The 24,231-nt window shown below is 58.7% G+C and overlaps 1 protein-coding gene across 11 annotated transcripts; it reads right to left on the reverse strand.

The window, feature by feature from the left end:
• Window positions 1-9,320: 9,320 nt before the first annotated feature.
• KIF12 (kinesin family member 12) lies at window positions 9,321-16,960 on the reverse strand. 11 transcript variants are annotated; one of them, XM_046652713.1, is made up of 19 exons: window positions 16,496-16,586; window positions 16,357-16,422; window positions 16,188-16,266; window positions 15,739-15,902; window positions 15,555-15,630; window positions 15,047-15,181; window positions 14,736-14,871; window positions 13,762-13,946; window positions 13,526-13,676; window positions 12,866-12,984; window positions 12,681-12,785; window positions 11,993-12,095; window positions 11,818-11,908; window positions 11,525-11,611; window positions 11,082-11,172; window positions 10,906-11,010; window positions 10,239-10,339; window positions 10,030-10,148; window positions 9,321-9,726 (listed from the first exon to the last, which is right to left on the reverse strand). In XM_046652713.1, exons 1-19 carry the CDS (start codon window positions 16,519-16,521, stop codon window positions 9,587-9,589), a joined length of 2,079 nt encoding a protein of 692 aa, XP_046508669.1. In that variant the 5' UTR covers window positions 16,522-16,586; the 3' UTR covers window positions 9,321-9,586. The 11 variants fall into 11 exon arrangements, 10 of the variants coding, with proteins under 10 accessions (XP_046508669.1, XP_046508694.1, XP_046508681.1 ...); XM_046652738.1 differs by having other exon boundaries at window positions 15,739-15,866; window positions 16,496-16,585; XR_006887442.1 differs by having other exon boundaries at window positions 9,585-9,726; window positions 10,793-11,010; window positions 16,496-16,587.
• Between the last annotated feature and the right edge of the window lie 7,271 nt (window positions 16,961-24,231).

Below are 24,231 nucleotides of genomic sequence, written 5' to 3' on the forward strand. Positions count from 1 at the left end.
ACTGAGACCTGGGACCCAGAAGCCCTGACTTGTTGTTCTGCATCTTTGGGGATGGCTTTCCCTCTCGGAAGCCCACGTTCCACACCTGTAAATGGACAATAACAGTCTCTGTGCTGTCTGCCAAGAGGTCAAAGAGCAAGGAGGGGCTCTGCAGACTGTCCGCTGTCTTCCCCGTGTGATGGGCTCGGGCTGTCGGACCTCGGAGGAACTAGGCCTGGTACAGGAATGGAAAAATAACAATGACTCATCAATAGGAGGACAGCCATCCTATTAAGGTTGGCTTCAGAGAGCCACGACGGCTCATGTGATCCTCACAGCAGTCCACATTATCAGGGTCATCCGCCCCACGGGAAGCCCGAGGTGGCACATGGGGCAAAGACCCCTGGAGCTTTGTTCCTTCACCGCACAGCCTCTCCCGGGGGAGGGGAGAGGCCCGGAGGACTGGCCAGGATGTCAATGTCTTCTCCTGCCCCCAGGGATGTTTGCTCTCCCGAGATTATTAACCAGAGAGTGCAAACAGAGCGCACAAACTCTGCTAACCCACCTGGACTTTGAGCTGCTTTTTAAAAATTAACCCCGGGCCGCAAGGATGCAAGGCCGGCAGCGGTCACGAGCTGCTGATCCTCTGGCCATCACGGTGGGAGGATGGAGGCTCCGGGGCCCCTGCCCTCCTAGGAGACCCCCCGGGGTCCAAGAGTCCACAGGAATTGGCCAGCTTCCTGAACCATTTCCAGGCTGCAGGGGAGCCTGCCCCAGGCAGAGGACCCAGGGCCGCAGAGGTGCCCATGCCGTGGGGTACAGAGCCTTCACTTCCAGATGAACATGCTGGGGCTCAGGAAGGGAACAGGACTTGTTCAGGGTCACCCAGCTGGTGACTGTGTTGGGGGCAAGATCGGCCTGACTCTGGCTCCAAGGCTTTCCCCCCATCATTCGTTCATCATCCATTCATTCATTCATCAAACACACACTCTGTGCCTGGGGTGGGGCATACGATGGAGACTATGACAGAACTCAGAGCTCACCCCATTGGGGCAGGGGGCAGGGTGCGAGGAGAAGAGGAGACAGGAGGGTCACTGTGGGGGTGGGGGCAGCAGAGGCCGGGGGGCGTTTACCCGAGGAGAAGGAGTCAGCCAGACACGAGTACATGGGGCTGCTTTAGGGGGATGAGGGAGTGGGTGTTCCAGACAGCGGGAACAGCACCTGCCAAGGCTAAGAGGAAGAAGATGGTCAGAGAGACATGCAAAACAAAACACAAAAACCCGTAAGTCTGGAGCTTGGGGTCAGAGGGGAGTGGCCAGAGCAAGGCTGGGGAGGTGGCGGGGGCCCAGCAGGTAGGGCTGACACCAGGCCAAGGGGTTTGCTTGTTCTCTGGAGTACACAGAGAGCACTGGCTGGCTTTCAGAAGCCAATGGCCGTCCGATCTGTAATGGGGAGAAATCAATGAGGCAGTGCAAGCGGGAGGCTCAGGAAAGCCACTTCCTAGGAGGTCCTCCAGGAAGGGGGAGCTGGGGCCCCGGGACCTGGTGACTGGACCAGCAGGGACATGAAGGACACTGGGCAGAACTCAGACCAGAGGTGTGCTCAAGGTTTGGCTCTTCTTCTGCTAATGGTGGAAGAGGGTGGCAGGGTGACCTTCCTTCCCCACGAGGAGGGGGCCTCGCCCCGAATGCCTGACCTGTCCCAGCTCCCTTGGACTCAGAGCCACAGCCTGTCTGTTCCTGGTGAAGCCAGAGGTGGGCAGCCCCCAGGACTCCACGACCAGCAACGGAAGGGGATGTTCTCACTGCCCAGCCCTTTCTAGACGTTGTTACTCCTTCCCCACCCTGCCCCGGAGAGCTGGGCCGCCCACAGCCTTAGTCCCAGGCCTTGTGACTTGCTGGATGACCGTGGGGCAGTCCTTCCCTCTCTGGCCTCAGCTGCCTCATCTAGATCTCCGAGTGAGGGAATAACAACTCACTGGAGGGGCTGAGATAAGAACTCGAGGGATGTTCGTGAAAGTGCTCCCCAGGTGCATGCACTGGAGGGACCAACGGCACCAGTGTCATCACAGGCACTGAGGCACCAGGTGAGGGCTCCTGCCACAGTCAGTTGCAACTCCCAGCAGCCCCGTGTACAGCAGAGTGAAATCAGCCCGGTCCTTCTGTGCCACCCTCTCACCTTCTGGCGCTGTATCAGACGACACTCTGCTGCCATTCTCATGGGTTTTGTGGCCAATTTTTTCAGAACGGGGTGGCCAGGTCCTTCTTCTTGGGCTGCCTAGTCTGGAGGTATTTGAAATACTGGTGGCATAGCTTTCAGCATTGCAGCATCATGCAGCTGCCACAGTATGACAAGCGACAGATGGCTGGTGTGGTTCCCTGACCGGGAAACGAACTGGGGCTGCAGTGGTGAGAGCGCCCAATCTTAACCACGGGACCACCAGCGATGGTTAAGAGCCCCATACACAGGCAGGAATTATGCTGCGAAAAGGTGTGAGCGCCCCAGGTCCACCAGGGGGCAGCAGAGAACTTCCAGACGGACCACCTGCCTTTGCTCAGATTGCTCTCTACAAACCGGGTGCCGACCGCACCAGGGCTAGAGCCCAGCTTCTCTGCCCCAACCCTGCTTAAAATCCCCTGATGACTGTAAAACATCAGCTCCTACCTCACCTGACCCCACTGCAGCTACTGAGCTTGATGCCTAGCTGGGGCCCTTTGCAAAACCTCACCTGGGAGATTCTGCAAGTGAGCCAGAACTGGGTACCGTTTCCATGGACCATAAAGGCTGCTGCGGCCTGAATGACCACGTGATGAAGTCCTACAAAGTGCCAGGCCCCATGCTGAGCTCTCGATGAGCACGCCTCACTGAATCCTCCCATTAAGGTTGCATCATTTTACTACGATGGTACCCCTATTTTGCAGATAGGGAAACTGAGGCTGGTTGATCAGTTGATCCCGTGTCAAAGGTGACCCAGCCAGGAAGTGGTGATTCAAACCCAGATCGGTCTCCCTGACACCTGACTCGCTCAGCTGACCTCCCAGACCCAGTCCCCTGATAAACAGCAGGCCCTGCTCTTTCTGACACCTGGATCTGGGGGGTGGGTGGGCTCCCTTCACTGGACTCCTTCCAATAGGAGTCAGGCTCACGGGAGCCTGGTTCTCCCTTCCTGGGTCGAGAGCACGCTTGGTGTTCGCCACATCAAGGCCTGACCCTTCTGTTCCTCCTCGGGACCCACCATCGCATGGGCACTTAGGTGCTCAGTGAACACAGGCTCATTGATTCACTTAGAACTGGGAAGGGGAACATAGGTCAGACCCCAAGAAGGACCACCCAGTGAGAAGACAGCTGAGGGAACGGGCAGATGGAAATCCCTGTGCCCCAAGGCCCTGACTACTGATCAACGAAGGAGTGACTGGGACACTCAATGGCATAACCTTTTTTTTTTTTTTTGAGGAAGATTAGCCCTGAGCTAACATCTGCCCCCAATCCTCCTCTTTTTGCTGAGGAAGAGTGGCCCTGAGCTAACATCCGTGCCCATCCTTCTCCACTTTATATGTGGGACGCCTGCCACAGCACGGTCCAACAAGCAGTGCCATGTCTGCACCCGGGATCCGAACCGCTGAACCCCGGGCCGCCAAAGCGCAATGTGAGCACTTAACCACTGTGCCACCAGGCCAGCCGCTCAATGGCACAATTTAAAAAGCAAAGAGCCCTTGCTCTGTGGTGGCTTTTTCCTGCGTCGCCAATTTTGGACTAGTCTGGGTCTCATGGCTAGGAGGAGTCCCAGGGCTCCGGCCAGCAGAGTGACGGCTCTGCAGCTGAGCTTTGCCCCGAGACTGACGTACGCTCCACTTGTGGCTGCGACCCCTTCCTGCCTGTTTGATCCTAAGTGACTTCACTTTTCTGAATCTGAGTCTTTCCTTCTATTAAATGGGGATCATAAGAGCTCACAGGGGTGTGGAAGAATTAAGTGATGAGGGACGTGTCATGTTCTTGCTCCTGGGAGAGAGCCTAGCAAATAGTGAATGCCAGCCCTGGGGGGAAGGTGCCCTTAGATGCGTCAGTTCAGCCTCCTGACTGTGGCAGTGGGTGGCTCAGCCCAGAGAAGCAGCTCAGAGACGGAGACACTGTGGAGCTGACTGTCCTGGAGATTCTGTCGCCCTGGAGACAGAGCTTGGGGCTCAGGGTCTGGCTCGCTTTGCATCCCTGAAGAAAGGGCTCCCCAAGGAGTAAACTTCCAAAGACCAGTGTGCAGGAGGAGGAGGCAGACATCTTCCTGCACTCTGCAGGGTGGTCTGCTCTGTCCACTAAAGCAGGACCTCCAGGGACCTGGCTGACCGAGTTGTCACCCTGCGTCCTCGGAGCGACTAAAATAGCTCTTTTCTGAAACCACGAGGCAAGCTGGACTCTTTGGAAAGTCCCACTGGCCTTTCTTCAACGAAGACAAATAAATCTCCATCAGCTGCCCTGGAAGGTCAGCGGGAACCCTTCCCTGGCTCTTCCGTTGGGTGACGGAGTCCTGAACGGCCACTCGCTCCCTGGAAGCACCCGCGTTAGAAGGGTCACCTTGTGGGAAGGAGCTGGCAGAGCTGGATGTCAACAAGTTTATGAGTCTGTAATAACCAGAGAGCAGACACAGACGCAATTCCTCTTGTGCAAGCACAGCAATGGTGGAAGGTTTGCTCAGAGCATCCATTAGTAATAATAATAACAACAACCAGCACTTATATAGCACTGACCACGTGCCAGGCTCTGTCTTAAGTAGTTTACATGGATTCACTCCTTTAATCCCCACATCATCCCCCGTGAGCACTTCACTCCTCCTAGGGTAAACCAATCTTATCCCCACTTTCCCAAGGAGGAAACAAGGTCAGAGAGCTATAACTCCCTCGCCGAGGCTGCCTGAGCTGTAAGTTGGGCAGACTGAGCCTGAGAGAGGGGGTGGGTTTGCTCAAGGTTCCGTAGCCTGGAGACCACCAGATCCCCACCGAGGACCCTGCCCACCACACAAAGGCTGGACTGCAGGGGTCCATTCCTAATTCTCTTGGTTCCGGTTCAGGCTGCACAGAATCCTGCTTCCCTGGGCAGATTGTAAAGGATTCCCTTATCTTTGGGGGTGGTGACGGCGCCTCCCTGGGGGAAAGCGAGCTTGGGAAGCCCCTTCCTCTGCCTCATCACAGACCTCTGCATGGTCTGGTCTTGCTGGGTCGTGCTGGGTTTTGATGGAGACCAACTGCTCTGGGGAGGCTGCGCCTCTACGCTCAGCAGTTCAGGCTCAGATAGAGAGCGCCCCTCCACGTGCCCTTCCTCTGTGGTCCCATGGGGTGGCATGTAGCATGATGGTTGAGACTATCCAGGAACCACGCCACCCTGTACAAGTCCCACTTCTGCCACCTACTCGCTGTGACCTTGGGCAAGTTCCTGAACAACCTCTTGCCTTGGTTTCCTCGCTGCAAATGAGAACAGTGCCTACTTCACAGACTTGTTAGGAGAAATGAAGGCGTTAATGCATGGCAACTGCTGGGAACACTGCCAGGCACTGGATAAATTTGCTAATTGTTATTATTTATTCCATGGCATAGCAACGGTCACTTTGATTGTCCTTTCTCCCCATTCGGCTGGAAGCTGTTTGAGAACAGGGCAGTGGCTCAAGGTCAGGCCAGTGTCCTATGCCCCGTAGAGCATGGCCTTCAAGTAGGGACTGAGTAAACATGTGATGAGTGAGTGAGAGCACGATCGGAGCCATGAGCTGAATGACGGCTCCTGAGGAAGACACCTCTGGCCAACTCGCAAAGGTCTTCCTTGCTGGCCAGCCAGATGGCAGTGACAGCCAGGAGGCTCGTCTGGCTCACACAGTAGGTCTGCTGCAGAGAAGGCTTAGAACCCAGGTCTCCTGGCTCCAGTCCTGGTCTCCAGCCACAGCACCAACCTGTTTACAAGCTCCAGGAGCTGCTGCTCCTTGTTTCATAGCAGGACCACCCCGACCTGGCCAATGCTGCCCCATATGTTGTTCGCTTAAAACAAAGGCGGGCAAGTCTTTGGAAGTTCAACAAGGAGATGCAAATGGAAAAAGTCTAAGAGGACAATAAAGCAGCTGAAATCAACCTACTGTGTACAAAATCGAATAAACGTGAATTTGGGGCAAATGTGTCAGGAGGCAAAGGGAGGAAAGACTGAGTGAGAGAAAGCAGGGCACACTGGGGGGGCGAGAGAAGGCTGGTGGGGCGGAAGCAAGGAGGGAGACAGGAGCCAGAGGTCCTGGCAGTGGGGTCTTCACAAACCCTCACGTTGCCTCCACCCCTTGGAGGATGGTCGCTAAGAGGAGACCTCACAGCCTTTAAACAAAAAAATACCCACGAGACTGCTCTTTCGAAAGCTCGTGTTGTCCAACAGGAACGCTTTCGGCCATGCTCTCCATTCGGCACTGGCCAAGAGCTGGGGTCCCCAAGGATCTGGAGAACTCCTCCAGGGTTCCAGACATCTAGGTAGATCTGGATTTGCCCGCATTCTGGAAATGCACGGATGGCCTTCTGAGCTCTGGCGAACATCCCCACCCCCAGCCAACGATTCCAGAGAACCCCTCTCAACTTCCACAGAACGTTTAAAAATCTCAGAGAGAGCTTCCCGGGACTTAAAATTCTGGGAGATTCCTACAGTGCGTCAGGATTTCCAAGAGCTGCCCCCGATTCTAACTGGGGGAACAGAGACCATCTTCGAAGTTAGAAAGTTCCAGAAAACTATTACTCTATTTCCTGAGGCCAGAGACCCGGCCCCAAACTCTGGCATTCCGGGGAAGGACTCTGGCTCTCAGGGTTCCAGAAATGCCCCCTGCAACCTACAAATTCTCAGTAAGGACCACTGGTTTGAAGAGTCTGGATACATTACTGGAGTCAGAATCCCTCCAGGGTTTAGGGATTCCGGACAAGCGGCAGTTCCAGAGTAAGGATGCTGATGGGGAGATGGGCACACGGCTTATGAGACGTGGGCAGTGGAGACCCATCCCCTTGATCCGTCTATCTCTGGGAAAGCAACTGGGGGTTTTGTTGAGCTGGAACTAGGAAACTGGAAAATCGTGGCTGGCTCCAGCGGGAGAAGGAATTGTCCAAACACGAGTGAACCGGCAACAGCCGGGGTCCCCCTGGGTGGTCCCTGTCCATCCTCCCAAAGCAGCCAAGGAAAGCTCTCACGCTCAGCGCCAGGGGCCTCCCCTGCCCGGGGCTGAGACCTCCCAGCAAGCAGGGCCCTGATACAGGGAGTGAGAGAAGGGCTGTGGGGAGAGGACGGACTCAGGCTCGAACCTGCCGAGCCACCCAAGCTGATGTGGCATCAAAATTACCCACAGGCGAAAAAAGTGACTTGACAGCATTCATCAGGCGCCCCCACGCCCTCCGGCAGACGCGGTGGCCTCTCAGAGCACTTTTCACCTGCCCAGGATCGCTCTGAGATTTGAACCAGCACGGTTCGGTCTGTGGACTAAACCAGCGTCCACTCTGCCTGGCCCGGCTGCCCGTCGTGTCTGGCCGTCACTCCACATCCCTGTGTCCTCCCGCCGTGGACACTGGCCTTCCATGAAGTCACCACTGTGCAACGCCCCTAATGCTCAGTCACAAGTCTTGCCTTTCAATACCTGGCCGCTGGGGGCTCCCGCCTGGGCTGACTCTGCCGTGCGACAGGCTCAGAGAGGCCCGGTAGGCTGCCTCAAGTCACACAGCACACTGAAGTGTAGCTTTGAGGTGCCTTGCTTTTCTCTTTGGGTCCTCACTGCCCTGGGGAAAAGGGGGCATACTTAGGGAACATTCCCAGGCTACCTTCCAGAACGGTGGGTAGGAGAGCAGCGGGTCTTTGCTTGCTTGGTCTTGCACTGGGGAGTGGGTGGGGGCAATAGGACTTGACGTGCTCAGGCCAGGCCTCTGGGCAAGTCTGAGCACCATTCCAGAAGATGCTGTGACCCCCTCCCCAGGGGCCGCCCAGACTCCCTGATCCTCGGCAGCTGCTCCCTGGCGTGGCCCCTGGCCTCGGCCAGCTCCTCCCCCAGTGCTCCCCAAGCCCAAGGCTGAGGATGGCCTGCCCGGGGCCTTGCCTGAGCCCAGGGCCCAGGTCTCAGGTGATGCGCAGCCCAAGGCCTGGCTCAGGGACTGCTGGTTGGGGCGTCCCATCCCCTCCCTGAGCTGGCTTTGTACTGGTCCCCCTGCCTCCAGAGCACCCTCCCAGTCAGCCTACCTGCCACAGTGGCCAGTGTGACCTATGTGCAAATCCAAGCTGGTGGCTCCCCTCTGCCCTCGGGACCAGCCCAACTCCGGGTGTGGCCTACAGGTCATGCACTTCCTGGCCCCGGCAACCCTGGGAAGCTCCGAGGTCTCCGGGCCTTTGCCTCCGCAGCCCCTCCACCTGCCCTGGGCCACCGTTAGCCACCCTCGGAGCCTTCATCAAGGCTCTCTTTGGCACACCTTCCCCGATCCCCTCAACAGGTTCTGACTGGGTGACCCTTCTCCCTGCCTCCAGTCCCCTGGGTTTCCCCCATCAAAGCACATCTGTAAGGTTCTAAGTGTCTGTCTGTCTGTCTCCCACCAGACTTGTGAGCTCCTGGGGCAAAACCAGCTTGTCCCTTGTCAGTCTAGTTCACCACTTGACTTGCAGTTGCTGCCAATGGTGTTTGTTGAATGAATGAGTGAGTGAACGTATGAAGGGAGGGATGAATCAGGTGGGTCTGCTTCCCTAACTATAAAATGGGGTTCGCTCAGCCTGCGGCTCTTTCTGTCATGAGGTCGTCCCACTCGTACCCCCAATTTCTCACGTCAGGTCTGAACTTCCCCATAATTGTAGATTCGCTGCATCCTACACCGGGCACCAACCTGGGAATCATGATATTCCCCACCTCCCTGCCCCTCACTAGAACTCACCAGGACAGGGAACTGTGTCCCCATCTCACTGCCTGAAAACCAGACAGTGGTCCAGGGAGGCGGCAGGGCTTGCCAGAGTCTCGGGGCAAGTCTGCAGCATCACAACTCAGGCCTCGGGACCCCTCAGCACCAGGACACATGTGGCTGGCACAGAGAGAGCCGGCCCTCGGTCCACCGCCTGCCCAGTTCACGTCCCCTTCATGGAGATGCTCACCGTTCGATTTCCCACGCCTGCCCCGTGGCACGCTGTATTTGCTCAGTTAAACCTTGTGTAATATAGGAAAGGAAATGGGAAAAGGAACATTCTTGATCTGAAGGGGACACGCACCTCTGCCAAGAGCCCTTGCTTCCTCTTCTTCAGACTCCTCCAGGAGCCCCTCGTCTCTGGGATCCCTCCATGCAGCAGTGACTGACTACCCGGAGGACAGGACCAGACAGATGTGGAGCTGATGCTCTCTTTATTTGTATATTTCATCACCCGCTGCCTGGTTTCTCCTGAATCCAGTCTCATTTCTTGTGGTCTGAGGGGGCACCCTCCATTTGCTCCCCCAAATCGCCCCATCAGGCCACACCTCCGGCGCTCAGGACCTGTCCTCGGCCGGCCCAGCCGCAGAGTGGAGCAGCAGCTGCCATCCCCATTTAACAGATGGGGAGATGCAGACGCCCGCCCGAGGTCACACAGCATCTCCTGGGTTTCCACTGTGCCCTCAGCAGGGAGGGAGGACCCGGCTAGGGCTCCGTGGGCCCTCACTGGGGGGCGGCTGGCTCCGGCCCCGTCGCAGGGAGCTGCCGATTTGGTCTCTGAGGGCCTCCAGTCTCCGGGCCAGGTTTGGGACTGCAGCCCCACCTAAGGTGCATGGTGAGACTTGGGGTCTGCACTCCCCCGGGCCCCTGCCCACCCAGGCCCCTCTGGGTCCCCACATCCTCTGGGGAAGCCTCGGGTGGTACCCCGGCCCACCTCCCACATACACCATGGACTCCAGCATACGTCTGGACACACACATGACCCCAGGAAGAGAATTCAAAGTTTGGGCACTAAAAGATCTTAGAAATCATTTAACACCCAGCCTATCTCCCAAATGGGAAGACTGAGATTCTGGCCCAAGATCAGAGACAACACCAGGGGCTTGTCCCTCTCTCCCCTCCTCACCTCTCTGCACCGGCGACGTGTTTGGGGGCACCATGGGTAGGGGGGGTGCAGAGGGTACCACCTCCTCCTCCATCAGCAAGTCCGCCAGGACCCGGGTCTGAATCCAGTCGCTGTGACTCCTGGGCCGGGGGGAGTCGGGGGGTGGGAGGTGAGCCTTCAGCTTCCCACGCCTCCTCCTTCCCCACCCCAGAGCCCCACTGCCGGCCCACCTCTCTCTTTGGCATTTGGCAGAGCCAGGGCTGCAGGGGGGCACGCAGGGCGGGGGCCGGGCAGACAGGGGCACGCTGCCTGGGGCATGAGGGCCAAGCATCTGCAGGAAAGACCAGAACCCCCCAGGCGACCTGAGCCGCGCCTCTGCGCCCCACTTCCCTGGTGCCGACCACGACACCGTGATCCCTGCCACACCTGCCCTGCGGGGCACCGGCAATGTCAGGTGGGCATAAAGGGGTGGGGTCCCTGTCACTTTGGCTGTGGGGAGCAGGTGGCCCTTGGAATGTCCTTTCTGGAGACTAGGAACTCCCTGAGGGCAGGAAGCATGTCGGGTCTCTGTCTACAACCTCAGTGCTCAGAACAGGGGCTAGGCAGAGCAAGGAGCTTCGAGAAAGCTACTGAATGAGTGAGTGAATCCACGAAGAGGTAAATGCATAAACCAGTGATGTGTAAGTAGACGAGCTTCTGCAAGAAAGCAGCATGCGGAGGGGGTAGGCGAGATCCACAGCTCCTTCGAGCCCCCTGCAGACGGAGCTCAAAGCTGGCCACTCACCCCCGTGACCCAGCCTGGCAGCCAGAGCTCCGGAGCCCCCCAGAGAGCCGATCCCGTAGGCCAAGGTCTCCAGCGCTCCCAGCCTCCCCTAGCCCCACCTTGGTCCCTCCTACCTGGGGCAGGTGGAGCCCCCTCCGTGGGCAGGCCCACTGGCCCAGTGGTGCTCGGCACAGGGGGCAGAGGTGGCTGCAGGGGCAGGAGCAGAGGGGCGGCAGGGCCTGCAAGAGGTCACGTCAGAGGCTCCGTGACGTCCCTGCTCCTCACCCCTCCAGGCTGGGCAGAGACTCACATGGCAGGGGGGAGCTGGCACCATCACACAGGGACACGGTGGGGCTGTGCCAGGGCCCGGCTGGTAAAGGGAGCAGGCAGACAGGAGACACCTGGAAAGAGCAGTGGGGTCCTTGCCTGCCACCAGGCTGGCCCCCAAGTCCTCCTTTCAACAAACCCTCATGGAGCGTGTACTACGGGCCAGGCGCCGTTCTCAATGCTTTATATCTGAACTCATTCATCCCACCCTTAAAGGAACCCCATACGGTAGGCACAATACCACCCCCATGTGACAGAAGAGGAAGGTCAGGCAGGGAGACGTTGAATGACTCACCCAAGCCCCCACAGCTAGTAAGGGGCACAGCTGGGATGTGCACCCAGGTGGTCTGGATCCAGAGGTCAGACTCTTAACCATTGGCCGAGGCCCCCTTTCCCACCCGCCCTCTGGACCAAGGCCGTGCTCACCGCTCCAGCTCGTGCACCTGCTGGGCCAGGACACGCTGCTCATCCCGGGCCAGGTCCCAGCTACTCTGCAGCTGGCTCTTTTCTTTCCTGGGAGGAGCGGGCCGCAGGAAGGTGACAGGAGGCAGGGCTGGTGGGGGTCGGGCAGCCCCTCCCCACTGCAGCACAATACAAGCCCCAGGAGGCAGGTGGGGACAGAGGGGAGCCGGGGACCGGGGAAGGGAGGCCGCGCGGCAGAAGCGGCCCAGCGGTGAGGGGCGAGGCACAGAGTCCCCCTGGCGGGGGCTGGGCCCTACCTGAGCCTCTCATTCTCCAGCATGAACTCCTGGAGCATCCCGTAGAGGTTCTGCTGGGCCCAGGCCACCCGGCCCCCACTGAGCCCTGAGGCTGCAGGAAGGGGGAGATGGCTGGAGCCCCCGGAGGCCGAGACCCTATCTTCAGCCCCTTTCCCCGCCCCTAGGGAGCTCATACTCTTGGGGTCCCTTTGGCCCAGTTGAGACCGCAGGCGACGGTTCTCCTCCCGGAGCTGCAATATCTCCATCTCCAAACGCTGGGGCTGCTTTGCCACAGGCGACTGCAAAGAAAGCGGCCCAGAGCTGCCGTTTATGGTTGTACAAGTTGTGCACTGCACAAGGGCTTCCAGGGGTGGGCAGTGAGTGGAACCTAAAATCCAGCTCAGGTTTCACTTGCCAGCCCTGCATCCTGACACAAGGCTACACCACCTGGAGGGGCACCTTCTCATGGCATCAAGGTGCCATGTGGCCTCAGCTGCATGCCCAGAGGGCCCGCTCTAAGCTGGACCCTGCTCCGAGTTCAACCCCAACCTCTGTTCTCTAAAATCCTTGACCCAGATTCTGACCCCAAACAAGACTCCAACTCAACTGACTTAATCACGATACCAGCGGGTATCCTGGCTAGACCCTGGATCATACCCCCAATCAGACTCCAACCCCAGACCTGCCCTGCCCTTGACCTTGACCCTGACCCTGACCCTCACCCCACCTACCCAACCACAACCCTATCCTCAGGATTCCAACTCTAATCTCAACTCCAACTCAACCCCAGACTTCAACCGGGACGCCAGCTCAGACTCCAACTACGGCCTGATCCCCAGCCATCGCCCCTGCCCCCCCCTTCTGCCTGTGTCCCCTCCAGTCACCTTGGGGGCCTGTGGTCGGGTGGTGACCCGCTGGGCTCGGCTTGCGTATCTCAGGGTGCTGAGAGTCTCGGGGAGGCACTGGGCTGAGGGGGACACGCAGGCCACCTGGGAGGAAGCCTCTGAGTGGGCCTCTCTGGAAGCCCCTCCCTCAGGCCCCACCCTCCCTGCCGGCCCCCCTCCGGTACCATGAGGGTGACCCCGCGCCCCCCCAGCGAGTCCGCCAGCAGCTTGGTGAGCTTGCTGTCCCGGAAGGGGATGTGGCTCTGCTTCCGCTGTGGGTCCAGCAGCAGGGAGATGCAGTGACCTGGGTGGGGACAGCAAGGCACAGCAAGGTTATACCCCTTGCCCAAGGCCACCCAGATGGGGCACTGCAAGGCTGGGACCTCCACCCAGGCCTGTGTGATTCTAACATGCTTCTTTCCACCTGATGCCATCACTCACGCAGGTGGACCTCTGCCACCAGACTGGGGCTCCTGTGGGCAGAGAGGGCCCTGTCCGCCCCTGACCCCCAGTGCCCACCTACGGGCTTGGGACTGGGCAGGGGCTCAGGGGAGGGCTGACAAATGGATTGAATGAAGGGAGCTCCCTGAGCATCCCCCATGCACAGCACACAGCAGGGCGCAGGCCCCAGCCCTTAAGGACCTGGAGGCCCACGGCCTGGGGTGGCGATGGGAAAGAGCCAAGTCCACAGCAAGCCCAGGCCAGGAGGCCAGTGGCTCCTGGGTCACAGTTCTTTGACTCCTCCACGTACTACAACTCCGCTGGTTTCCCCCGCTGTGGACAGCGACGGGTCAGACGGAGAGGAGGGAGGCAGGAAGTCCGTCGAGCTGGCCCCCAGGACCCACCCAGGGCCAGCAGGCTGCGGTTGATGCTGTTGGCCTCAAGCATCAGCTCCCCGCGGGATCCCGTGGCCGCCACCTTCTCACTGCCCGCCAGGTCTACGAAGCACAGCTTCCCACCAACAGGGGCTTCCCCGGGGTCCACAGGAGGCACCTGCTGGCATTGGGGGACCAGGGCTTGACGGAGACTCGAGAGGGGTTGTCCCCACCAAAGTCACAAGGCCAAGGGTTTCCACAATTACCTCCTGTACATGCCCAAGCTGGTTAATACCTCCAGAGGCCGACCCTCGCTGGGTGGCCCGGAGCCAGCTGCTTCCCCAGGCTGGGGCACTCACGGTTTGGCGGCCGATGTAGACTGTGAGCAGTGCGTGGCTTCGGCTGGAGGCCTGGTTCAGGGTGTGAGCTGAGCTCCTCCGACGGCTAAGACCTAGAGGAGAAACACGTCAGGAACTGGAGCTGGGCGGAAGAGCAGGTGATCAGGAGCGAAGAAAAAGGGGCAAAGGCATCCTGGTAGAGGGGCCAGCCCGTGCAAAGGCCCAGAGGCAGGAATGTGGAATGACGAGCTGTGGGTCTGGCTCTAGCATGGAGAGAACTGAGCGGAAGAACGTCAGACAGATTCACATTTTATAAACATCTCTCCCAACGCTGTGTGGAGGGAGGGAGAGACGCACAGGCAGAGAGATCAGCTGGAGGCAGGACACAAGGCTGGGGCCGGAACCCAGAGTCTCCCTGTCCCCAGTGCCTGCCACAGAAGGGTGCTCAATCAATGATGGATGAAAGAATGAATAAGACTGGAACAGAAGGGCCTTATAGGCTTGGCTAAGAGGCAGGACCTACCTCGGGGCACTGGAAGGATCTGGAGAGTCTAGAGGGGGAGAAGGATGTGGTTTGCTGCATGGAGCAGCAGGGATGGGAAGGGGAGGGCCTTCAGGCAGGGGGACCTCTCTAGGGAGCAAAAACGAGGCCTGACTACACAGAGGTCCTCGGTTGGAGGGAGGGGTGGGCCCAGAAAGAGCCTGGAAGGCAGAATCAGCAGGTCTGGGGGTGGGGCGGGGGACACATCCTTGGGCTGTGTCTGAATTGCTGGTGTGCTGGCCCTTTTTCTCCACGAGGGTCATCCCTGAATCCACAGCTCCAGCCAGGGGGCCCGAGAGCACCCTCAGTGACCAGCCGAGGATGTCCCCTCACCCCAAAGCACCCCGAAAGCAGCACGCACCCATCTCCAGAAGCTCCATCAGGGCCCCCAGACTCCCAAACTCCACCAGCCGCAGCTGCTCCACATAGAAGCCCCGGGTCTTGTCCCAGCGAACGGGGAGGGGCCGGGGAGCCCCCAGGCTCAGCAAGTCTCGGACCTGGGAGATGAGGGTGGAGGGTGAGAGAAGGGGCCCTGAGTGCTTGTTCCAGATCCCCCTCCCCCCGGACCTTACTGAGAACAGGCCCCCCACCTATGCTGCCTTGACCCAGGCTCCCTGGAAAGAAATGCTTCCTTTTCCTTATGGGCCCTTTTTATTCATCTCAGTCTCCCACCTGCTCATTGTAGATCTCCAGGTAGGAGGCCTGGAGGGTGACAGGGGCACCCAGGTGTTGCACGCGGTCTAACAGCCAGGCGAAGGTCCTCTGCATGATGCCAGCCAGGCTGGGGGGGACAGGCACCCCCTCTCCCTGGGGGCAGAAACAGCTGAGCCTGCCGCTGGGTCCTCATCCTCAGGCGACCACAGTAATAACTACTATTCGTACAGCACTCACTCACCCTTAGAACCTCTCCCTTAATTCTCACCGTCAGTACAATCACCTCCATTTTACACAGGAAGAAACCGAGAGCTAGCAAGTAAAGGGCGCAAAATTTGAACTCCAGATTGGGCAAGCCTCTGCACCTCTCTGGTCCTCAGTTTCCTTGTCCACAAATAAAGGGGGCTGGGCTGCACCGTCCACGCCCCCTCCCTCTGGGAGTCCGCGCTGTCGGGGCTCCCCAGGGCTTCCAGCCCACAGACCCCCGCCCCCCGCCCCGCGTGGGCTCTTCTGGCGCGCGGCCCACCTGGGGAGGAGGCCCGGTCAGGGTGTAGGTCTTCCCGGAGCCGGTCTGGCCGAAGGTGAAGACAGTGCAGGAGAAGCTGCGGGCGGCAGGGGCGTGGCTGGACGCAGGCTGGGGCCTGCGGGGATGGGGGCAGCGGGGAACCGGGCGGCGGCGAGGCGCCAAGCATCCCCAGCTTCTCACTCACCCGCGCAGCGCCAGCTCGCCCAGGCGCCGGACGCCGCACGCCCGGAACACGTCCTCCTGCGTGCGCGCCCCGTCCAGCACGGCGCCGAAGCGGAACGCCACGTCGGGGCCGCCGCCCGGGGGGCTCACCTGGGGGAGGGGAGGGTGGAGAAGGGGCGGGGCACTCTGGGGGGCGGGGTCAGAGAGGGCGGGGCTCACCTGAGAAGGGGTCTGGGTGGGCGGAGCTCACCTGGGGAGGGCGGGGCCTTGGTGGGCGGGGCTCAACTGGAGGGGGGGGGGGGGGGGGCCCGGGGGGGGGGGGGGCCGGGGGGGGGGGGCCCCCGGGGGGGGGCGGGACCTTGGTGGGCGGGGCTTAGCTGCGAAGGGTGGGACCTGGGGCAAAGTTACCCGGGGGAACTGACCCGGCGCACTCCCTGTGGGTTTTTTGGGGGGCGTGGAAGGGTTCCTCACCTGCAGAGTCCTGGTCCCTGAGCAGTGCAACGCGCTCTGTTCCCCTCGCCGCAGCTCGGCCGCGCTCATGGGACGCACCCTGGGGTCCGTCGGGAAGGTGGATGGTCCATCCCGATGTCTCCATCGGTCCCTTCCTCGCGCGGACCCCTCCTAGAGAACCTATACCCACCTCAACACCACCTGGATGGGCGTGTCCGGCCCCTCTGGGCCCTGCTCCAGGCTCCGCGCGGGGTCCCTGTGGCGGCAAGGCGAGTTAAATCATCCCTGCTCCCCCGCCGCTGCTCGAACCTCCCAGAATCTCTGCTTACCCATCGGGGGACCCGCGTTCCTCCATGTCCTGCTTTGCACACGGAGTTAGCTCCGCCCAGGTCTCGTTCCTTTCCCTCCCCAGTCGCCTCCCTTCTCCTCCACACTGGGACTGGCTGTCCACCCCTTACAGCCCCCACGCTCTCCCTCCTTCTCAGGCAGCCGTTCATCCGGAAAAGCTCAGGCCTGCCCAGGGCTAGCTAGTTAAAGATTTACCCACTCCCACCTCTGTGGTGGAGAAAGTCTCTCCCAAGGTAGGCGACCAGAGCGAGGGGGTTCCGGAGGCTGTGGACCCCTTGTTCTTGCCCAGTCCCATCTGGAGCGACCACCTAGACCAGCCTCTTCTTTGCACAGATGGGGATACTGAGGCAGGGATGGGAAGGACTCAGTCAAGGCCACACAGCAAGCCTGGGCCGAGCATGGACCACGGACCAGGCAGGCTTTCCCTACTCTCTCCACATACTCCTCCTCCAGCTCCGTGATGCCCCCCCACCCCCAACCTCCCCAGCAGCTCCGGGGCCCAGAGACGGGAGGGGTCTAGCGGGAGGGCAGGGGCCCAGGTCTCAGTTCCACGAAGACCTGGCTGGATGGAGTTCCTGAGCTGAGCGGACAACAGGCCCGGAAGGCTCTGGTTAAACACTGGGCCACCTGCTTTTCCAATGCCAAGGCCAGGGCGGTTGTTTACTCCTCTCCTGGGCTGGCTGATGAGAGCAGCCGAGAGACGGCTGTGACTGCGCTGGGGTGGGGCAATCCCCCATTCAGTGGCGGTCCCCATGGTGAATCCCAGAGTCTTGCTAGGGAGATGGGTAAGTGCGATCTAGCGTGCAGGGGCTTTGGGGGGAGCTCAGAGGCCCATCAGAGCAGGGAGGGAGGGGGAGGGGAGGGTGTTTTAGGCAGAGGGGACACGCTGCAGGAAGGCTCGGGTGGGATGGGGGATGTGTGTGGGATGTAGCGGTGGTTTGAGGCTGGACCAAGCTCATGGAGGAGACATCAAAGAGTCTGGACTCACTCCTCAGAGAACCAGGAAGTCACTGAAGGGTTACAAAGGGGAGTGACACCATCTGATAGGCATTATTATTATTATTGCCATTTTGGCTGTCTCTGCATGTTCTCTGAATATTTCTGTAAATCCCTCTTACCCCAAACAAACATTAGGATGAATGAAAGCTGTAATAATCACCCCTCCCAATGTAACACGCTCTATCCCACCACATACGACAGCCAAGCATCAGAGCCACCCAGCTAGGGAATGGTCTATCTTGGGTGGTAGTGAGCTCCCCATGCACCGGAGGTGTGCAAGCAAGAGCCAGTTAACCTTTTGGGTACAGGGCCTTCTAGCTGGATCTATAGAGAGAGTTAGGCAGAGCAGAGCCACTGCCCCCAGCTCTGCTGCCAACATACCACAGATCCTTGGGCAAGTCATTTCCTCTTTCTTAATCTGTTTCCTTCCCGTACAAAGAGATTAATGATTTTACATAGCTGTTCTGAGATTTCAGTCAGACAGGGTAATTGAAAGCAATTCATAAATTGTAAGGAATTCTCTAGAGGCCCAAAATGAGAAAGCTCTAGATGATCTCCAGGGTCCGTCTCAACTCTGAAGTTCCCTCACCTGTGATGTTTTTTGCATCCTTGAGGTGGATAGGACAAGAATTACTATTCCTGTTTTTCAGATGAAAAAACTGAGGAGAACAGAGGTACCCAGGGCAGGCTGTCCACGGAGTGAGCAGCTGTAAATGGGCAGCGAGAGCTGAAACCCAGAACGGTGAACCCCGAGTCTAGTGCCGTCCGTGATGGCAAGAGGCCTTTTCCAGGGGTGAACCCAACAAGGGGACGAGCTGCTCCTTTCAATGGCCTTAAAGCGTTCAGGACTATAGGTCCTTCACATCTGGGCGTGCACTGGCTTGATCAGATTGCTGTCGCCCCTCAAACTGGACCGAGGTGAGCCACCCAAAGGGACCTTGAGGAAAGTGCAGAGATGAGGGACATGCGCACATTGCGGGGTGATGAGCTGTTTGATGCGGACGTAAGACCAGGCTTCCCAACCTGGGTCAGCATGTGTCCATCGCTGGGTGCCCACAAGCAGGAGCGAAGTCCTGGTTCTGTTCTCTAACAGTGAGTGCAAACATCTGTTACCCTTCCATTGAGCATTCATTCCACAAATTTTTAATAAGCCTTCTCTACGTGCTGGGCTTCTAGGCATGGGAGATGCATCAGGGAACAGAACAGACAAGCCCGTGTGTGTGTGGGGAGTGGAGCGTCTGGAACTCCCATATGTTCTGGCTAAGAGTGAGATACAACCATTTTCTGAAAACTGTTTGCCAATATCTACTAACGTGAAACATAAGCTTATTTGATGATCCAGAATTTCCACTCTTAGGTCTGTGCCTAATACAAATGAGAACACACCTCCACCACCTCCATCCCCACTGCCGCTGTTTCTGCCTTTGTCATCGTCATCATTACTGCCACCATCACCACAACCCCATCACCATCCTCACCAAATTCCTACCATCCCCACCAAGACCTGCATAGAGAGCAGCCCCCAGAATCATTTAGTCACTGCAGCCATCATCAGTGCCACCATTGTCACTGTCTCCACCATCACCACCCTCCTCATCACTATTCTCATCATAATAGTAACAGGTGTAAACACCTCCTGTGTTTATTCATTTGAAAAAATTAAACATGTAACACCTGGGCTCCCAACCAGTGGTACCCCTCATTGGCCACGGTGCTGTCTGTTCCCACAGCTGGGACTGAGTCCCTGTGTGTCCCCCTCCCGTCGTCACCCTCTTCTGAGCCTGTCCTCTATTCCCAGCCCCCACCTTTTCCTCGGGAGCCGTGGGAGCCCCGTGGTGGAGGACGGGACAGAGGGAAGGCATGCTGGGAAACTCAGAGCATCTCAGAAGCCGGCTGGACTCCGCAGGGGCGCATCTCCAGGCCTCACTAGAGGGCAGCAGAGCACCACGCCACCAGGGCCCCAGGGCTCCTGACAAAGGAGGCTTTGTCAAGCGTGGCCTCGCTCCTTCCATACATTTTCTCCCCAGCTCGTGCACTCTGGAGGGGCTGGCCAGCCTGGTGTTGTGGAGAGGGCTGAGCAGGCCCTCAAGAAGCGTTCCTTGAGAGAGTGAATAAAAGCAACGTTGGGCAATCGGGGGACCCTCCCACGCGCAGCCCTGCTCCTGGGTCCAGCCTCTTTAACTTAACTTCCTGGGGCCTCAGAATAAGCCCTGAGCTCCCTGAGCAGGACTCAAGGCCGTTCGGGCTCCATCTCCTGTTGACCTCCCCGGCTGTCCGTCTCCTCTTACCCACAGCCCCCACCCCGGCATCCCGTGCGCCAGCCCAAAGTTTCCTAGGCTTCTGTCGAATGCCTCGAAAGCTTCACCCCCGTTGTTCTGTCTGCGGGGGGCGCTCACTGCTGCCCAGTGGACTTGTCCTGCAAGCCTTTGGTAGGAAGCCCTCCCCAGGACCCCCTACCCACCAGATCAGTGTGGAGCCGCATCTGCGTCCCCACAGCCTCCTGGGCTTCCCTCTGTTACAGTCCTGACCACACTGGGTTGCTCTTCCTGTCTGCTGGGGGGGGGCGGCTGTGTTGGTCTCTGAGCCAGTACAGGGCCCTGTGCACAGTAGGAGCTCAGCAAATGATGGTGGAAGGAGTGGGGGTGGCGGGGGAGAGGAAGGGAGGCTGGTGAGATGGTTGCTGGATGCACCCCTCCCTGACCTCCTCGCCCGCCTCTCTCCCTCCTCCCTCCCTTCCTCTCCAGGCTAACCACAAACACTCAACTGCATGATGTCAGGATCGTACAGGGACTCATTTATCACGAAGATCATCAGCTCCTTCCACAAAGCTGCTCTCCGATGTGCCCAGAAGCTGAGCGACACTCTCCCAGCCCCAGCCAAGCTGGCCTCTGGGGCCCAACTATCTGCTACAAATTTAGAATTCCCAGAGGGTGGAGGACAGGCTCCCCTGGACCCTGGTAAACCCAGGAGTCAATGCCCTCTGCTCCTTCCAGCACATTCCACGGGAGGGCTCGTCCCCATTTGTCAGCTGCAGAGACTGAGGCCTTGTGGGAAGAAGTGGACCCAGGCTGGGGCTCACCCTGCCGGACAGCCTTGCATCGGACTGAGGCGGGACGGGATGAGAAGGAAGATCCTGGAGGGAGGAAGTTCTGCCTTCATCACACAGCGCTCATCTTCGCTCTGCACACACTCGGACCCCCAGCAGAGGAAAAGCCAGATGGAGCCAGGGCTGTTGTGAAATTTCCCGAACGGGGCGTGCTGTCATCTTTCATTAAACCGTGAATATAGGCCAGAGGACTCATTTCACAAAGTTCCCCAAGGCAGGAACCTAGGGGACCACTGAAGTAACTTCTAGCTGGCCCCTCACCCCATTTTACAGATGGGAGAACGGAAGGGGAGGCTAAAGCAGCCGTTGCCTTCATGGTGGAGAGCAGCGACTTTGGGGAGGAAGGAGAGAGTCCCAGCGACCCACTGGCACCCCCGGGCCCCGGCTCTTTTCCCTAAACCACTGGCCCCTCTCCTCTGAGGCCTCGCATGGCTTCTGTGCTGTGTGTGGCAGGGACTGGCGGCCACACCAGGCTTCCCCTGGACAAGGAGCTATGTGAGGGTAGGGGTCACACCCCTACGCCCAGCACAGGGCCGGGCGCTGAGGCACCCCACGAACTGTCTGCCTGATGGGGGCACGAGCACCCAGCAAGAGGCAATGAAATGCCCGGAAGCCAAGCCGTGTCTTTTGGTAAAGACGGGCCTCTCTGGCTGGTTGTGAAATCGAAGGATCCAGACTTGAAACTTCCGGTCGTTTCCAGAATCTCAGCTCTTATCCCTAAAAATGTCAACAGCTTTCCCCTGAGTCATCTACCCCCCTTTCACCCAGGAATGACTTACCTATGAGCTGGAGGTTTTCCTCTAAAAACGCTAATGTTACTGTGTAAGAACGTTAAGGAGCCTGAAGGACCCTCTCTTGCACGAGGATGCCTCATGTGTCCGGAAGCTTCCGGGTCAGAGGGATGGGAATTAATACTTACCAATCACTGGGCACTTTTTCTGCTTCATTTTAATTAAGTTTCATAGCAATCCTCTGGGACTGGCACTACAATTGTCCCCATTTTACAGATGAGGAAACTGAGGCTCAGAGACATTCGGTAACTTGCCCAAGGTCACACAGAAACTAGGAGGTGGAGTAGGGATCTGTCGTGTGTCCTGTCCTCCACTCTGCAGCCTTTCTCTGCGAGCTGTTCGGTACAGGTGAGTCTGGACACCTGAAGCTGACCTAAGCACACGGTTTGCCTTAGCTGAACCGTCTCTGTTGAAACATGCTCCCTTCTCACCTTTCGCTCTGCCCCGCCTTCTTCCCTGGGGACTGTTGAGTGATGCTGTAAGGCCGTGGCGCTCCACCCTTGGCATCAGAACCTGGGGACACCAGGCCCCACCCAAGAGATTCTGGATAACTGGTTTGGGGGCACCGCCAGGGCGTCCATGTTGTTAGAGCCCCCGGATGGTTCTGACGTGCAGCCGGGGGGACCACGTCCGCTCTCGAACTTTCCTGATGGCTGACGTCATCCCTCCCGCGTGTGTCTCGGGCTGCATTCTGACAGTCCTTTCTGCGATCCCGATGGGCATTTTGAGACCTCGTGTCGGCTTTTTCTAGTACACCCACCGTTCTCTCGGGACCAAACTTCCCGAGGAGCTCTCTCAGCAGATTCCTCCTGTCCACTCCTAGCTAGGAATCCCCTGAGAAATTCTCGGCTGAGGGGAGTGGAACTGCCCACACGCCCCGCCTGTGGGGCCATGGGATCCACAGAGAGTTTTCCAGACTTTTCTTCTCTCCTGGGTTTCCTCTACGGAGGTGACAGGAAGCTATCCAATGTGCGAGGTGCAGCTGCGTATTCAGTTTGAATGTTAACTGAGCACACCCAAAGAACATACTATGCGCCGGGTCAGAAACTTGGTGCTGACCACTCACTGTGTTGTTTGGCTGTGAGCGCAGTAAGCTTCATCCTCTTCCAGGAAGTCCTCCTGGATTGGGATGGGAGCCCCCCTCAGAGGGCCACACAGTCTCCCACACCTACCAGCCCTGTGAATGATCACTCTCTGAGGGCAGGACTGGTGCGTGAATCTGAGCAGGTGCTCGGGGTATGTCTGTTAATGGAATGTGCATAGCAGCGGGAGCTGAATGCCCTGGGACCATGGGCTGGGCAAGTGAATCCTGAGCAGAGAGCAAGGGCTGGGGAATCCCAGAAGGCTTCCTGGAGGAGGTGGCAGTAGGAGAGGCTTAAGAAGATGCGTAGAAATTGGGACAGGCAGAAGGGAGAAGAAGAACATTTCAGGGAAAGGGAACAGCATGAGCAAAGGCCCAGGGGTGGGACACATTGAAGAGCAAACTGGGGCTTAGTGGGACTGAAGTTCTGGAAGATTGCTGGGATCATATTTCAAACTGCCAGAGACAGAAGCTTCCACGGAATCCGCCTGGGCAACAGTCCTCGCTAAGAGCTTGTCCTCACTCAACTCTCCGGGGCGAGCAGATCCGGGGACGCCCGGGCCCCTCCTCGCGATTATTCAGCCTCTTCCCGGGAAGCCCCGCCCGCCTTATTGGCAGGAGGACCGAGGCCCGAGGCCTGGGCGGGAGCGGGACGGGGCTCTCGGGTCCACCGCCAGGTCCCAGCGCTGGGCCGCGTGCACGCTCCTGCCCTGCCCGGGGCGCCTTCCCGCGCTCCAGCCTCAGTGTCCCCACGCGTGACCCAGAGGACGGGGCCTCCTGCTCAGGGCGCTGGGGCTTCTGGGCGCAAACCCAGTCCCTGCCCCTGGGGAGGCGGAGAGGGGACGCAGTCCCCAGCACCCCATCACCCCAAGACTGTCCGCAGACGGCAGAGCCCCACTCTCCCGCCGGCCCGGGAGACTGTGCTTAGCCCCCGGGTCCGGGGCTCCGTGCCTCAGTTTCCCCTGCCGGCCCCTCCCCGGCCCCCCCTCTCGCGCACCCCAAGGCTGACCGCTCCTCTCCAGGGTGAGGGGCTGGGGTCTCCTAGCCGCCCTCCCTGCCGGCTCCGCGCCCTCGGGCACCGGACTGCGGCCACCGCGTTCCCAGCGCGCGAGTACTTCCCCTACTGTTACTGCTGCCGGTACTCCTGCGTACCAGCACTGCCTCCTACCACCAGTATCGTGCTCCTGCTACTTCCACTGCTACTGTCAGTGCTAGTGCTTCTCACTGCTACTACCAGCACCGTGCTACAACTTCCCCTACTACTGCTAGTGCTGGTGCTTCTCACTACTACTACCAGCACCGTGCTACAACTTCCCCTACTACTGCTAGTGCTGGTGCTTCTCACTACTACTACCAGCACCGTGCTACAACTTCCCCTACTACTGTTATTGCTAGTGCTTCTCACTGCTACTACTACCAGCACCGTGCTACAACTTCCCCTACTACTGTTAGTGCTAGTGCTTACTAGTAGGAGTATTGTGCTCCTGTTACTTCTACTGTAGTGCAACTACTTATTATTGCCACTACTACCAATATGGCACTCCTATTACTTCTACCACTTCTATTAGTGCTTGTACTTCTTACTGCTACTGCCAGTATTGTACTGTCATTATTTTACAACTGCTATTAGTGCTAGTACTTACTACTAGTAGTTGTAGTGGTATTGAGCTCCTATTACTTCTACTGCTACTACTATCGGTGCTAATACTTCTTACTGCTACTACCAGTATTGTACCTCTA

The sequence above is a fragment of the Equus quagga genome, chromosome 1 (assembly GCF_021613505.1).
Source record: "Equus quagga isolate Etosha38 chromosome 1, UCLA_HA_Equagga_1.0, whole genome shotgun sequence".
NCBI classification, from domain to species: Eukaryota; Metazoa; Chordata; class Mammalia; order Perissodactyla; family Equidae; genus Equus; species Equus quagga.